General features: G+C 41.0%; 1 protein-coding gene across 5 annotated transcripts in view; it reads left to right on the forward strand.

Annotated features, from left to right (window-relative positions):
• Positions 1-13,163, forward strand: part of col7a1l (collagen type VII alpha 1-like) — a 92,083-nt gene that overhangs the window by 19,558 nt on the left and 59,362 nt on the right. For all 5 annotated transcript variants that reach the window (XM_080886005.1, XM_080886008.1, XM_080886006.1 and 2 more), the window contains exons 5-25: positions 186-279; positions 1,357-1,530; positions 1,802-1,965; positions 2,853-2,982; positions 3,068-3,184; positions 3,319-3,474; positions 3,768-3,884; positions 3,981-4,127; positions 4,221-4,340; positions 4,562-4,720; positions 6,038-6,151; positions 6,305-6,454; positions 6,957-7,094; positions 7,418-7,564; positions 8,107-8,226; positions 8,798-8,944; positions 9,472-9,762; positions 9,858-9,997; positions 10,420-10,543; positions 10,970-11,113; positions 11,218-11,405. In XM_080886005.1, the coding sequence (XP_080742131.1) occupies positions 186-279; positions 1,357-1,530; positions 1,802-1,965; positions 2,853-2,982; positions 3,068-3,184; positions 3,319-3,474; positions 3,768-3,884; positions 3,981-4,127; positions 4,221-4,340; positions 4,562-4,720; positions 6,038-6,151; positions 6,305-6,454; positions 6,957-7,094; positions 7,418-7,564; positions 8,107-8,226; positions 8,798-8,944; positions 9,472-9,762; positions 9,858-9,997; positions 10,420-10,543; positions 10,970-11,113; positions 11,218-11,405 (3,081 nt within the window). The remainder of the gene's footprint in view (positions 1-185; positions 280-1,356; positions 1,531-1,801; positions 1,966-2,852; positions 2,983-3,067; positions 3,185-3,318; positions 3,475-3,767; positions 3,885-3,980; positions 4,128-4,220; positions 4,341-4,561; positions 4,721-6,037; positions 6,152-6,304; positions 6,455-6,956; positions 7,095-7,417; positions 7,565-8,106; positions 8,227-8,797; positions 8,945-9,471; positions 9,763-9,857; positions 9,998-10,419; positions 10,544-10,969; positions 11,114-11,217; positions 11,406-13,163) is intronic.

Raw genomic sequence — 13,163 nt, forward strand, 5'->3', positions numbered from 1 at the left:
TAAGCCTCCAGTGATGCCAACAATAGTTGAAAACAGAGGTTGAAAGAGAGCAGCTGAAAATGACCCGTATGTGTTTAAATATAATACATTTTACTAGCTTTATATTATGCATTCATTTATCAAGAATTAGCAGATCTTCACATTATTGTCTTTTCTTTACATATGCCATTTTCTGTCCTGTGCAGATTGCTGTTTTGATCACAAATGGACAGTCGGACGACCAGGTCAGTGCTGCAGTCAGAGCAGTAGCAGACAATGGAATTACTGTCTTTGCAGTAGGTGAGTGTGGAAGTTGCTATTGTGAATTCTTTCAACATCCCCACTGCAGCAGCCCTTCAGATTTTATCCAAGCTCTGCCCGCTTATCTGCAGTGTTTGCAGTTAGAAATTCATGTCCTGTGCATTTGAATTCATTGGATTCAGTGTGGGTATTTGTGTGTAGGAGTCTTATTTCTGAGTACCTGAGCACGCTCATGCTTCTGTATGTATACACACCAAGTTTACTTGCACATACAGTACCTTGCCCTTTTCCCCCTACTCACAGGCATAAGCACACAAGCCCACAACTTACTCCTCACAGCCTGCAGCGATGCAATAATTACTGCTCATTAGCCAATGGTGTGCTAATCGCAGTCATTTTTCATTAGGCAATTCTGTGCCTTCCCAACCCACCCACCCCCACCACTGACACCGAAACCTGCTCCTCTCGTTCATCACCACCGCGTGGCAGCTCGACATGAATCTTGACCGCTAATGCAAAGCCAATATTACCTGTAGAGCTAGAGCAGCCTGGAAAGCATAAATTAAATTATGTCAGCGCCTCCCTGCTCTATGCAGCCTTAGACCTCGTAAGAAATCAACATGCACATTCATGTTGTTTATGTGCAAATTTCATACTGTAGACAACTTATTCAGAGTTGCAAAATGCAAAAATCTCCCAGTGGTTTTCTTTTGTGCATTAGGAAAACTTAAATACTTCACGCCTTGGCATTTAGGGCCCACTTGCACAAACTGAGATTCGTTCCAGAAATTGAACGACTGTGGTTATTTATATGTAAAATATATGTGTATATGGGCACATATTGGAGCTTTTCATATTGAATCTGTCAAAATGCAACACCTCCCCCTGGTGGAGATCAGAAAAAATACAAACAAAACCATTTAATATCCACACAGTGTGCATTAATCGAGTAAACTTCCACATAATCAAAAATTTGTTAATAATACCTTTAAAAAAATCTTGTCATATGTGCACATTTTTTTTTGTTTATCATCTTGAATTGGTTATGAAACATTTTTATGCACCTTGGCATAAAATACTTTATTTCATTATCTTCTTATTTATACTGAAAACCAGGCCTCACGGGGGTTGATGAGGCAGAGCTTAGGAGGGTTGTGTCGGAGCCACATGCCGAGCATCTATTGCCGGTCACTGATTTCTCTACCATGGACACCATCCTCCCCAAACTGTCCCGCAGAGTGTGCCTCACTGCCTCTGAACCCCCACGTCCTGTGAAAACTTTCCAGCCTAGTAAGTTCTTCGTAATATGCTGAAAAAGCTGCCTACTCACTGACAGCTGTTTGCATTTTCATATTGACGAATTGTATTGCACTCTCGCACTTGAAAGGTATAATAAAAATGAATAATAACGTTCTTTTATTTCACTGTACTCTGCAGCTTCTTTGCTAACATAATCTATCTTGTAGACATATTTTACATCAACTTGCATATTTTCTGCTCCATGTTCCACTTCTCATCCCGTCTGTCTCATCACTCTTTCTACACTTACTTTTAATCGTAGGCGAGGAACGTGTGGTGGGTCCCAGAGACCTTCAGGTTAGCGAACTGGCCCACAGTTCTCTTAGACTGACGTGGAGCCAGGCCACGGGTGATGTCACCGGATATCGTCTCCTGGTCACTCCACTGAGCTCGGAGGGACAACTCCTTCCTGTGCAGCAGAGGCAGGTGAGGAATTGTCCATAGATAAGGTCACTGTTGCATTATTGTTGAGCTAGAGCATGCAATATGTCATCATACTGACTTTCATAGACAGTAAAGCATTTAATTCATGAATTAGTTGGACATGTAGCTTGCCATCACCAGTGTGTGAATGTGTGTGTGGATGGGTGGATGACTGGATATGTAAAGCGCTTTGGGGTCCTTAGGGACTAGTAAAGCGCTATATAAATACAGGCCATTTACCATTTACCATTTATCTCAGTTTTTTTTTTACTGCTGATTAATCACCTCACTCTCCATGGAATTCCTCTTTAAAACACATCGATTACATGAACTTCTCATATTAAAAGTTAAAACAGCTGACAACAGCAGCTCACCCCTGTGATCAGTCTAAGTAGTGGACTCATTTCAGTGAGATTTATCTCTCCTGCAGTCATTGTGTAGCACTCCAAACTCGGTGAAACATTTACAAAAGCAATCAACATGAGCAGTCGTCTCAATGATATCAGTGCTTCTTTGTTTCTGCCTAGATTCTGCATTATGTTATAAAACGCAACATAAAACCTAATTTAATTATCGTGGACAAAAGTCTAAACAAACTGTAAAGATGTCAGTGGTTTTTAGAGTTAGATATATAAATGAAATTGAAGCAATAAAGGCAAAACAGCAGGATATTTATGTAAGCGTACTTCCCAAAAATGTCTCTCTGTTCCATTGCAGAGCCTCCAGGTATGTTTATCTTCGGCTCTGACTTGAACATTCTTCCTCTTAATCAATCGTCTTCTTCTAAACATCATTCTGTCTTCCACTTTATGTCTCAGGGAAACACAACATACACACTCAAACATACACACACTCAGATCCTTTTGTTCTGCTGTCTGTGTATGTAACAGATGGATCTGAAGGCAGATGTGAGCACAGCCATGGTGACAGAGCTGAGTCCCAAAACCGACTATTCCCTCACCGTCTATGCCATGTACCCAGGCCTCATAGGAGACTCTGCGACAATCAAAGTAAAGACAAGTGAGTGTCTGCTCATGCACCTAGTGTCTCTATTTTTAATTGTATGCTGTCATCTTTCCCTGAGCAACAGGTGTCTGTCTTTCAGCGCCTTTGCCCGAAGTTTCAAACTTCCGTGTTATTGAGGAGGGCCTGTTCTCCCTGCGCCTCGGCTGGACACCCCCCCAGGGGAAGCTAAATGGATTCAAGATCTTCATCCCGAGATGTATGCTGACATAAGTGCATGCTAGATGTTAACTTTGTTTCCAGAGGGGTTTGTTGAAAGAAAGCTGTAATGGGTTCTAATAAAGAGGTTTTTTTTAAAGTATTATTTCTTGTGCATTTATGATTGTTCTCCAGCCAACAGACCAGGATTCATTTATGAGCAGCTGCTTCCCAGAGACATTTCCTCTCATGTGATTGACAGTCTGGAGGAGGATAAGAAGTACACTGTCAGTATTTATGCTGTGTACCCTGAAGGACCAAGTAAACCGGTTTCAGTAGTGGGGAAGACATGTAAGTTTATTAGCTTGGCTCAAAACCCCATCATTATGTTCATTTACATAAACAGGAAAGCCAGAGAGCACGCTCCGGCACACTGGAAGCAGTTTATTAACTGCTTTAAATGTCTCTTCAAACAACACCTAAGAGCAAATATTAAAGTGCAGTACCACAATATTTCCACAGCAGGGTGGTATTGTTTTAGTAAAAAATATTAGCAAGCAGACTCTATTCTCTACTCTGTCATGTCATTGTGTATAATTTACCTAAATTTACCTTTGCATGTATGTGTGGGATGTGCTTAATAGTGAAGTTGGTGCCAGTTCATCAGTTTCTGGTCCAAAATGCCACCACAGACACCGTTCAAGCAAGGTGGGCATCAGTTAAAGGTGCTACAGGATACCGTTTGACATGGGCATCTACAGGTATCGTGGTTAAGTACCTTTCTTGCGAAACAGCTAAAATGCGAAATATTTAATTTAATACATCTCTTTGCTTAAATGTCACTTTATATCTTGTAGAAGGCCACATAGAAAACATAAACCTCGGGGACAATTTTAACTTCTACATGATACAGGGCCTCCACACAGGCTCTGAGTACACCATCACCATCAACCCCATCTTTGGAGACATTGAGGGGCCTATCACCACTGCGAAAATCAAGACATGTAATTAAAAATTTTCAAAATAAAATTGCACCAAAGCAGTAGATAAGATGCATAACAGTCCTCTTTGTCTTTCACTATCTCTCTTTCTGTCAGTGGAAAGTAGTTCAGTACAGACTCTGAAAGTATCTGCTGTGAGCACAAGTACTGCAGTCGTCTCATGGAACAGTGTCCCGGGGGCTACAGGATACAGACTGGCATGGAGACCCACCCCAGGTGATTTATTCAGTCACTATTGTCTGCCGCTGTTTACCCTTGTTTTTTGCAGATATTCTCAACTCGGTTATTTTCTCAATGGACACTTTAACCATAGCAACATGACAGTAGCTTGCGATGAAATACAGGGAAAGAAGGAGGATATTTGCCTCTGATACGAAGTGAAAGTTTGAAGTCACTGAGGAATAACAGACTAACTGTAATGTTAATATTATTTCTAGAGTTTGTTGGTCGGGATCGTCCCAGACAATTGGCTCTGAACACCAGCACTACACAGTACCAGCTGAAAAATGTAGCCCATGATACGGAGTATGTCCTGACGCTTTACGTGCTGTTTGGCGCTGCGGTTGGACCTGGCATCGCTGCCACCTTCAGAACTTGTAAGTAACCTTGTTCACCAGACATCATATTCAAATGTAGGAATAAGCCATTTTTTTAATCTTTTTCAATAGACTTTTTTCCCCCAGAAAACTTTTGGGTGTAGCTTTAGTGTTTATTAGAAGGAAGTAAAGATGTAATAAATATTATTTTTAAAAATTGTGTTCCACACTTACCGGAGCAGCTTCCCAGGATGCTTACTGGCTGTTATCAATGAAATCTGACCTCTAGTTGTCTTGTTCCTCTGTGCGGTGTCATCTCAGTCATTCAGTAAGTATAATGGCGAGAGAAAGAGATCTGGTTTTGTTTGATTGGCATGTGGCCATGGTAACAGGAGTATATCTATGTTCTTATGATGCTATGTTTCCTCAGTTCAATATTGCTTTACCATTCTATTGCAGACACACACATACAAAAACACTGGGTAACACTCTATAGAACTTTTTGACGCGTACCCACAATAGCCCATAAGTCATAAGTCACATTAGGTGCTTAGTTAGCTGGAAAATATGCATTTTTCCAGCTTCCCATTATGTGCCTTTTAGAGCTCAGGAACATAGGACCCTTGGGGCACAGGAATGACTCCATTTCAACCACAGTTCCTACTTCTGTCACTTCTCTTAAAGTCTAAAAGGGTTTTTTTCATGACTGAAACTAGAAAGCTAAATAGTTTTTCAAACTTCTCTGTATTACTGAAAGTACTCAGATATGCCAGCTTGCACAGTCTATAAGCAGTAGAGCTGTGGAGCTGTTCCCATTATTGGTTCTCTGTTTTGTCTGTTGTGGGTGCATGCACACAGGTGACGTAATAATGATATCACATCATTCCACTGATATCCAGGAGCACTTATATCAAGCTTTCACTATCAAGCTAACAATGCCTGGGACGAAAAATATTAAAAACTAAACATTAAACCTTATAAAGATGAATGCAAACAAACCTTGAAACCTTGATAAGAAATTTTGATATGTAAATGGTTCATGAGGAGAGAATTGAATTCAGTGGTGCAATGCACAACGAATTTTGGGGGCAACACTACATGCTAAACAGACTTTTTTGTTTGTATTAACCATGACCACACACATCGTCACTGACCTCTGTTACATGTGTAACCACACCCAACGAATTGGTGTCCTGACACTGAAGTGAGCAGTGCGTTTAGTGATCAGCAGACTTTCAGCAACTTCCAAAATGGGCTTTAAGAAAAAAAGTCACGATGAGGAAATCAAAAACGCCAAAGATTTGTGATTCATCTTTTTTACTTGAAACAGGGTATTTATAAGATCAGTCCTTGATGTTTTTTCTTTCATTTTTTCAGCTCCTTTGGGTTATGTCTCTAACTTCAAGGTGACATCCTACACAAGCACCACTATAGATGTGGCGTGGAGTCCCATCGTTGGAGCCACCGAGTACAAACTCTCATGGAAAACAGGTAATATATTTATACCTATTCCTTCCCATTACACCATTTTAAAGCATGCCAGCATGCCAGCCCGATTAAAGACCCTCTATTTACCATACATTATCTTTACAACAGATAGATGGATAATTTGTCTTTTGTTTTGTTTTCGTCTGATGCTTGCAGATAATAGCAAACCCCAAGTCCAGTACCTGGATCGTAGCATCCTCTTCCATCGTCTCAAAGACCTGAATCCACAGTCTACCTACACAGTCACCATCTGTGCAGTGTATGGCAACTCAGAGGGACCAGAAATCTCCTTATCTCAGCTCACAGGTACTAAACATATGTGAAGTCTCAGTGACTTTGAATTTATCATGAGCCATCTTTAGATCTAAAATGGCTCTGTGCAGCTGTGCCCCCATCGTAATTAAATGGGAAGGGTACGGCAAAGTTCCCCAATCTGTGCCACATAAACCCTCGTAAGTGTCGCCGTTTGACTGACATGTCATGTACTTTGGTCTTCCCGTTATAACCACAGTTCCTGCTGCTGTCACTTGTAGTATGTGTCACTGAGTCCAAGTCAGCAGGGCTGCTATCATTCTATCACTGTCACTGTCAGAGTGTTATTCCGAGCTTCAAGTGCTACGTTTATTACAGTCTAAAATAATAGGGAGGGGTAAGTAAAGTCACATCAGCAATTTTTTCAGATATTTTAATCACATATTTTATGATTTCTGGGTCCTTAATGCATTGTGATGTGAAAAAAAAATTGTCACAGCTTTATGGTATAAAACCTGGATTAACATCTCCTGTGGTCATGTTATGTTATGCTTAGCTGCAGTGTCAGAGTCAGATCCAATCCAGCCAGTGAGGGAGGTGAAGGTTGAGGACATTGGAGTAAATTCCTTCACACTATCTTGGAAAAAAGCATCAGGGGCTTCTGGATACAAAATCTCTTGGATCCCATTTCTTGGTAAGAAACCACCCAAATGTGTATTCTAATGCCTCAGGCTATGAACAAGTAGACATAATATACAGTAGAATTACAACTGCATTTACATCTCTGGATCAGAGAAGCTGAGAAATTTTTTTTTCACTCGGGTCGATGAAAATATTAAGCATGTCTTAAATTAAAATATTTGCAGTATTTTCCTATTACAGCATCTAGCAGCATAATGAGTTACCACTCCTCAGTTTAGACTCTTGTGACTCATTGTATAACAGTTTCATCCGTAAATGACTGCAAACACGGTTGTTTGACACTTTCATGCTGGATTTAATTATTCTGTGCACTAGGGGGTGATGAGAAGTCCCATGTGGTATCGGCTGATTTTGCCTCCTACACCATCCGCAACCTGCGAGAGAGCTCAGCTTACAAGATCCAGGTGTCCTCCATGGTGGGCAGCAGGGAAGGAAGCGCTGTCCTGGTCACAGCACGTACCTGTGAGTCCTGCCTGGCCCTGGTAGTAGGGAACAGTCTGAGTTTCAGGGAAATGTTCAGTAATATATGTTTCACCAGTTTCCTTAAACAGATTATGTGTAAATGCCACTACGGTGGCTTAAAATTTAGTAGATTTAAAAGTACCTCGTATTGAAAGTTCCAATGAGCAGCTACCAAAATGCAAGTTAAACACTTTGAGTCAACTCAAAATCTTTTATCAGAGGCTATGAAAAACTTCTCCAATTACTTTGAGCCTCATAAAATCACTACGTTTAAAATGGTTGTATTTCAGGAACAAGTCATTCAAAACTTTTGTCAAACCTCTTGAGTCAAAGCTGAAAGTTTGCACTTCAATCACATATTGATGGCCTAATTTAAAATCTAATGTGGTGGATGCAAAAAAAAAAACTTTTATGTACATATATGGGCCTAATACTGGGAATGTTAAAGTTTATATTCATTAGGACGTATGATATAATAAATCCACCTAATGTCACTTGTTTCTTTATGTCATTATTCATCAGAGCTATTTTGTGTGTTTCAGTGGATCTTCCCAAAGTAGAAGGATTTGTTGCTTTGAATACAACAGATAACAGTACTGTTCTGAACTGGACACGCGTAGCTGGTGCCTCAGGATATCGCCTCTCCTGGAGGCACATCTCAGGTCAGTAAGCAACCACAACTTGATAAAGCACCTTCTTATAATTCATGCAACTTTCTTTTAGGCTCCAGAGATGAATTACATATTATGTAAATGATATTACACTGCATACAGAGACCTGCCATAAACATTCTTTTATTTAGCAGGTCTTGGTCTGAAAAGGCAATATTTGCCTGAATAAAACACAAGTATCCCAGCATGCCAGGAATAATTGTTTAGAGATTTCAAAGTGTTTTAACCATGATATGTCTTTTGTGAATAAAGTGGCAACATAAGCGCCCTTTTGTTAATAAGGTGAAAAGTCTTATTAACAAAATTCCTAAAGTAATATTGTCATAATTGATAGAATCTCCGTACATGTAATTTGTCACCAGATGTTCAGATATATCATTTTTATTTGTAGATTTGACACATTATTTTACAGGTTATTAAAAAAATACTGTTTGCTTTCCTTTTTATACACTCAAATCCATTTTAGTATAAAGATTTATTTTCCTATTTCTTATTTCTTGAATCCATACTGTCACAAGTGATCACTTTGCAACACCATGTTTTCTATGTATGTTTTTTTCAGTGTTTGACACAAAAACAGAAATCCTTGGCCCTGGATTCACCTACTATAAGATCAGTGATCTCTTGTATGGCAGAACATATCTTTTCACCATCAGACCTTTGTATGGAGAAGTGGAGGGGCCTATAAGCACCATGTATCAGAGAATATGTAAGACTCTCTCCAAGTTGTTTGACTGAATGACAGACATACACTTCAGATCCTTCTGTTTACTTTAATACATCCACTGATCAGGCTATAATACCTACAGTCACATCACACTATACTGTGTGTGTATTTTTATTTTTGTAAGCATAAAATTGACAAAGCTCAAATTAGCTTCCTGAAGAAAAGAAATGCTATCTTAGCTAAGTGTTAAGCTATTTAGCACTACATCTCTCATATGGCCATCTTATTCTAAACTTCATGAATGCTTTAAAATGTTGAACCTATTTGTCTGACTACCCATGCATCTTTCTTAGCTTTCTATTGTCAGCTGTTCTGTTTGTTGATATTCAGTGAACACCTACAGGAGCTTTTTCCTAAGACTGGTACAAGCTGAAAACCCAAACTGAAGAATGCTGCAGCAGTGTTTTATTGCTTCCTTTGCAATCCCATTTGTTGTTCCAGCAAAGACTCTGTTTGACTCCAGAGACTTCAAGCGTTTGATTTATTTGTTATGGTTCTGTGTATCACAGTGGGACCAGCTCGCCCAGCGTTAACAGTCCAGCCTGTGCCACCTACAGTGCCCCCCCATTCCCCACCTAACACTGGGGACTCCCAGACTGCCTCTATCATCAACACAACCACTGCTCAATCACCCATGAGGACCACCTGGCACCCTGATGTTGTGCTTCCAACTGAGTCCTTAACAACCAAGAAGCCCCACGTTCAGCCAAGTGTCACTGAGGGCAAGGCAGGAGCAGTCACGTCCTTTCGATTAACCACACTGAGTAGAGTGACAGAGAAAAAAACACCACCACAACCAGGTATTTTAGAGATTCTCTTATATTTTTTCCCTCATGCTAAATAATATGTAGCATATTTTTTAGTTAGAACTGTTTTCTGTCCTGTTTCTGTCCAGTGTGCGGTAAGACCAAAGCGGATATAGTGTTCTTGGTGGATGAGTCGTCGAGCATTGGCACTGACAACTTTAGGAAGATGAAAGACTTCATATTTCGAGTGGCTACATACTTCCCCGTAATTGGTTCACAGGGCACGCAGGTTAGTTGCTCAGTAAAAACTTTTCTTTGTACTGTGCTGAAGATAAAACTTTCAGGTGTTTAATTTTATCACTTTGGCTGTGAGTCTGTTTAGACAATTACAAATTGGACTCGATTGCAGTTTTTGAGTCATAATAGCTGCCCGGAAGGTGAGTCTCATGTGCAGGCTTAGACCATTAGCAGTAACATAATGTGCTCTTCTCCACCAAATGGGCTGAATCAGACTCAAACATTGGCAGAAAGGAGACACATGGCATAATGCCATTTTTTTGTCAGCCAAGGAGGCAAGCACAAGCAAATATATAGTTCTTATGATCTTTGTTTTGAAGAATGAAGTTTCATCACAGTCAGCTGTGATCTAAAAATCCTTTATATTGCTGTTATGATGATGTGCATTTTCTCACTCTCTCAATCTTCTTTCAGATAGCTGTGGTTCATTACAGCGATGAGCCTCGCATTGAATTCCGCCTTAATGACTTCAAAGACAGAAACTCTGTGCTCAGGGCTCTCAGAGCGCTGCGTTATGGAGGGGGCAACACCAAAACCGGTTGGTGATACTCACACAGATGTGCACCATGCTTTGTCTCATTTTGCCAGCTATCTTCAGTGGGCCAGGAGCCTCTTTTACTATTTCCTGTATTGAAAACCATAGCCTTTTTAACAGGTGTCACACTGTTCTGTTACCAAACACCTGCACACTGACTGCTGATGTAGTTAGTATCATATGAGATGATCTTTTATTGTGCATGGGCAAATTGAATTTTGTGTAAAAAAAAGAAAGAAAGAAAAGTTGTTGAATCAGTGAGATGATACAAGAATTCATATGGTCCAGGACCACAAATAATAACATGGCTGAAGAATCTCATTACAGTGCTGGAAAACTAGCAAACATAATCCACCAGAATTTAACCAAAAGTCATATTACTTTCTCTTAAAACTTATTTTTTGTTGTTTTTGTTCTTTTGTTCCTCAGGAAAAGGCATCAGCTATGTTCTGCAAGAACTGTTCCAGGAGGCTCATGGGATGAGGCAGGATGTACCCCATGTTCTGGTTTTGTTTACAGATGGCAAGGCCCAAGACAATGTGGTGCCACCCTCCAGAATTGCCCGCGCCTTGGGTGAGTTATAATATAAACTGTTCAAAACACGTGAACGGATTTTTCACTCATTAAAAGTTTAAACTAAAATATTCAGTTATCATGTTACGATTGTGTCTCTGTAGGGGTCAGCGTCCTGGCAGTTGGAGTTTCGAATGCAGATCGTGAAGAACTGAATAAAATTGCAGCTCCCACCAGCTACAAAAACATCTTCTATTCACCAACTTTTGATGATTTTCCCTCCGTGGAGAGAGAATTTATCAGAAGCCTCTGTAGCGACGAACTCATCACAGAGTTCAAACTACAAGATGAGGTGAGGTAAAAAAAATAAGGCAAAGGTATTGCTTGTCTGTCTGTAAGAAACTAAAACAAATAAATGACTGTAAATGTAGAAAATCTTTGTTCATAAGCGATACATACAAGTATGCGTTGTAGGAGATTTTGTTGTATTGGGACAGCTTTTATACTGTGCCTGTAAAGTGAACATACTTGCACGTGTAGGTGGATCTTCTAAAACACCTGTGGAGCCTATTATTTGTGTCTAATGACCATGTATTACACAGAGGTCCATCCATCCATCCATCCATTTTCATCCGCTTTGTCCGGGGCCAGGTCGCGGGGGCAGCAGCCTAAGCAAAGAGGCCCAGACCTCCCTCTCCCCAGCCACCTCCTCCAGCTTATCCGGGGGAATACCAAGGCGTTCCCAGGCCAGCCGAGAGATATAATCTCTCCAGCGTGTCCTGGGTCTGCCCCGGGGCCTCCTCCCGGTGGGACATGCCTGGAACACCTCACCCAGGAGGCGCCCAGGGGGCATCCTTGTCAGATGCCCGAACCACCTCAGCTGGCTCCTTTCGATGTGGAGCAGCAGCTGCTCTACTCTGAGCCCCTCCCGGATGGCCGAACTTCTCACCCTATCTCTAAGGGAGAGGCCAGCCACCCTTCGGAGGAAGCTCATTTCTGCCGCTTGTATCCGCGATCTCGTTCTTTCGGTCACTACCCACAGCTCGTGGCCATAGGTGAGGGTAGGGACGTAGATCGACCGGTAAATTGAGAGCTTCGCTTTTACACTCAGCTCCCTCTTCACCACGACGGACCGGTGCAGCGTCCGCATTACTGCAGCTGCAGCCCCAATCCGTCTGTCGATCTCCGGCTCCCTTCTCCAGGGAGAAGGTCCATCCAGTTAATTTTAAATTTGCACACAAAGGCTCTGCAGGTGAGAAAACGTCACCATTCTTTACTTGACGTCAGACCGGAGGACGTAACTGCAGACTCAGCCCATTTCTGATGATGTGTTTTGAGAGGCTGGTTTTTCATAAAAGACAATAGACCTGTCCACATAGATCCTCAGCAGTTGGCTCCACTGTCCCCCGTCTTCACACACCTTGATAATAAATAAAGCCTCTGTGAATGCTGCTGATTTGAGCTTCGCATTCAATAATGAAACTCAAAATTTCTTTTCTAAAAATGAGTAGGTGTGGTAGAAACGTCATAGATTTCCTGGTGCAATCAGTAGGAAAAAACGGAGCTCTGCAGTGTTCAAGCAGTTGATTTTTTTCCTTTTGTTGTTTACTTGTTGTCGGGCCAGCACCTGCCCCTCTTTTGTTGTGGATGTACATGTATTTTTCTTGTTCATAACCTGAGGACATGAGCAATCTTGCGGTGTGGTAGCCAGAGAACAATCAACTGCACATTGTAAGGAAAAAAATAAGCAGGTGATTTTTGATTTTAGAAGAAAGGAGGCAAAGACAGACACACCTGTTTTTTTGGGGGTTTTTTTAGGTGCAGCAGATAAACAGCTTCAAATTTCTCTGAATCAATATCACAGATAGAACTTTCCAAGTCACTAAGTCACTTATAGCGACGAGCATAAAAAAGTGTCCTAACTGGGAAATTCAGCAACTGGCACTACATGTGGTGCCTCTGCTGCTTAACCAATTAACTTTGAAGTTTCTTTCTTCAGGCCACAAGACTACACGTGTGAAGCTCTGAGATCCCCCCCCCTTCACTGCAAACAGTAGCTTTACTTTTATGACTCAAATAGTGAATAATTCATTCAGAATTTTTGGTAGCA

Source organism: Rhamphochromis sp. 'chilingali' (genome assembly GCF_963969265.1).
Source record: "Rhamphochromis sp. 'chilingali' genome assembly, chromosome: 7".
NCBI lineage: Eukaryota > Metazoa > Chordata > Actinopteri > Cichliformes > Cichlidae > Rhamphochromis > Rhamphochromis sp. 'chilingali'.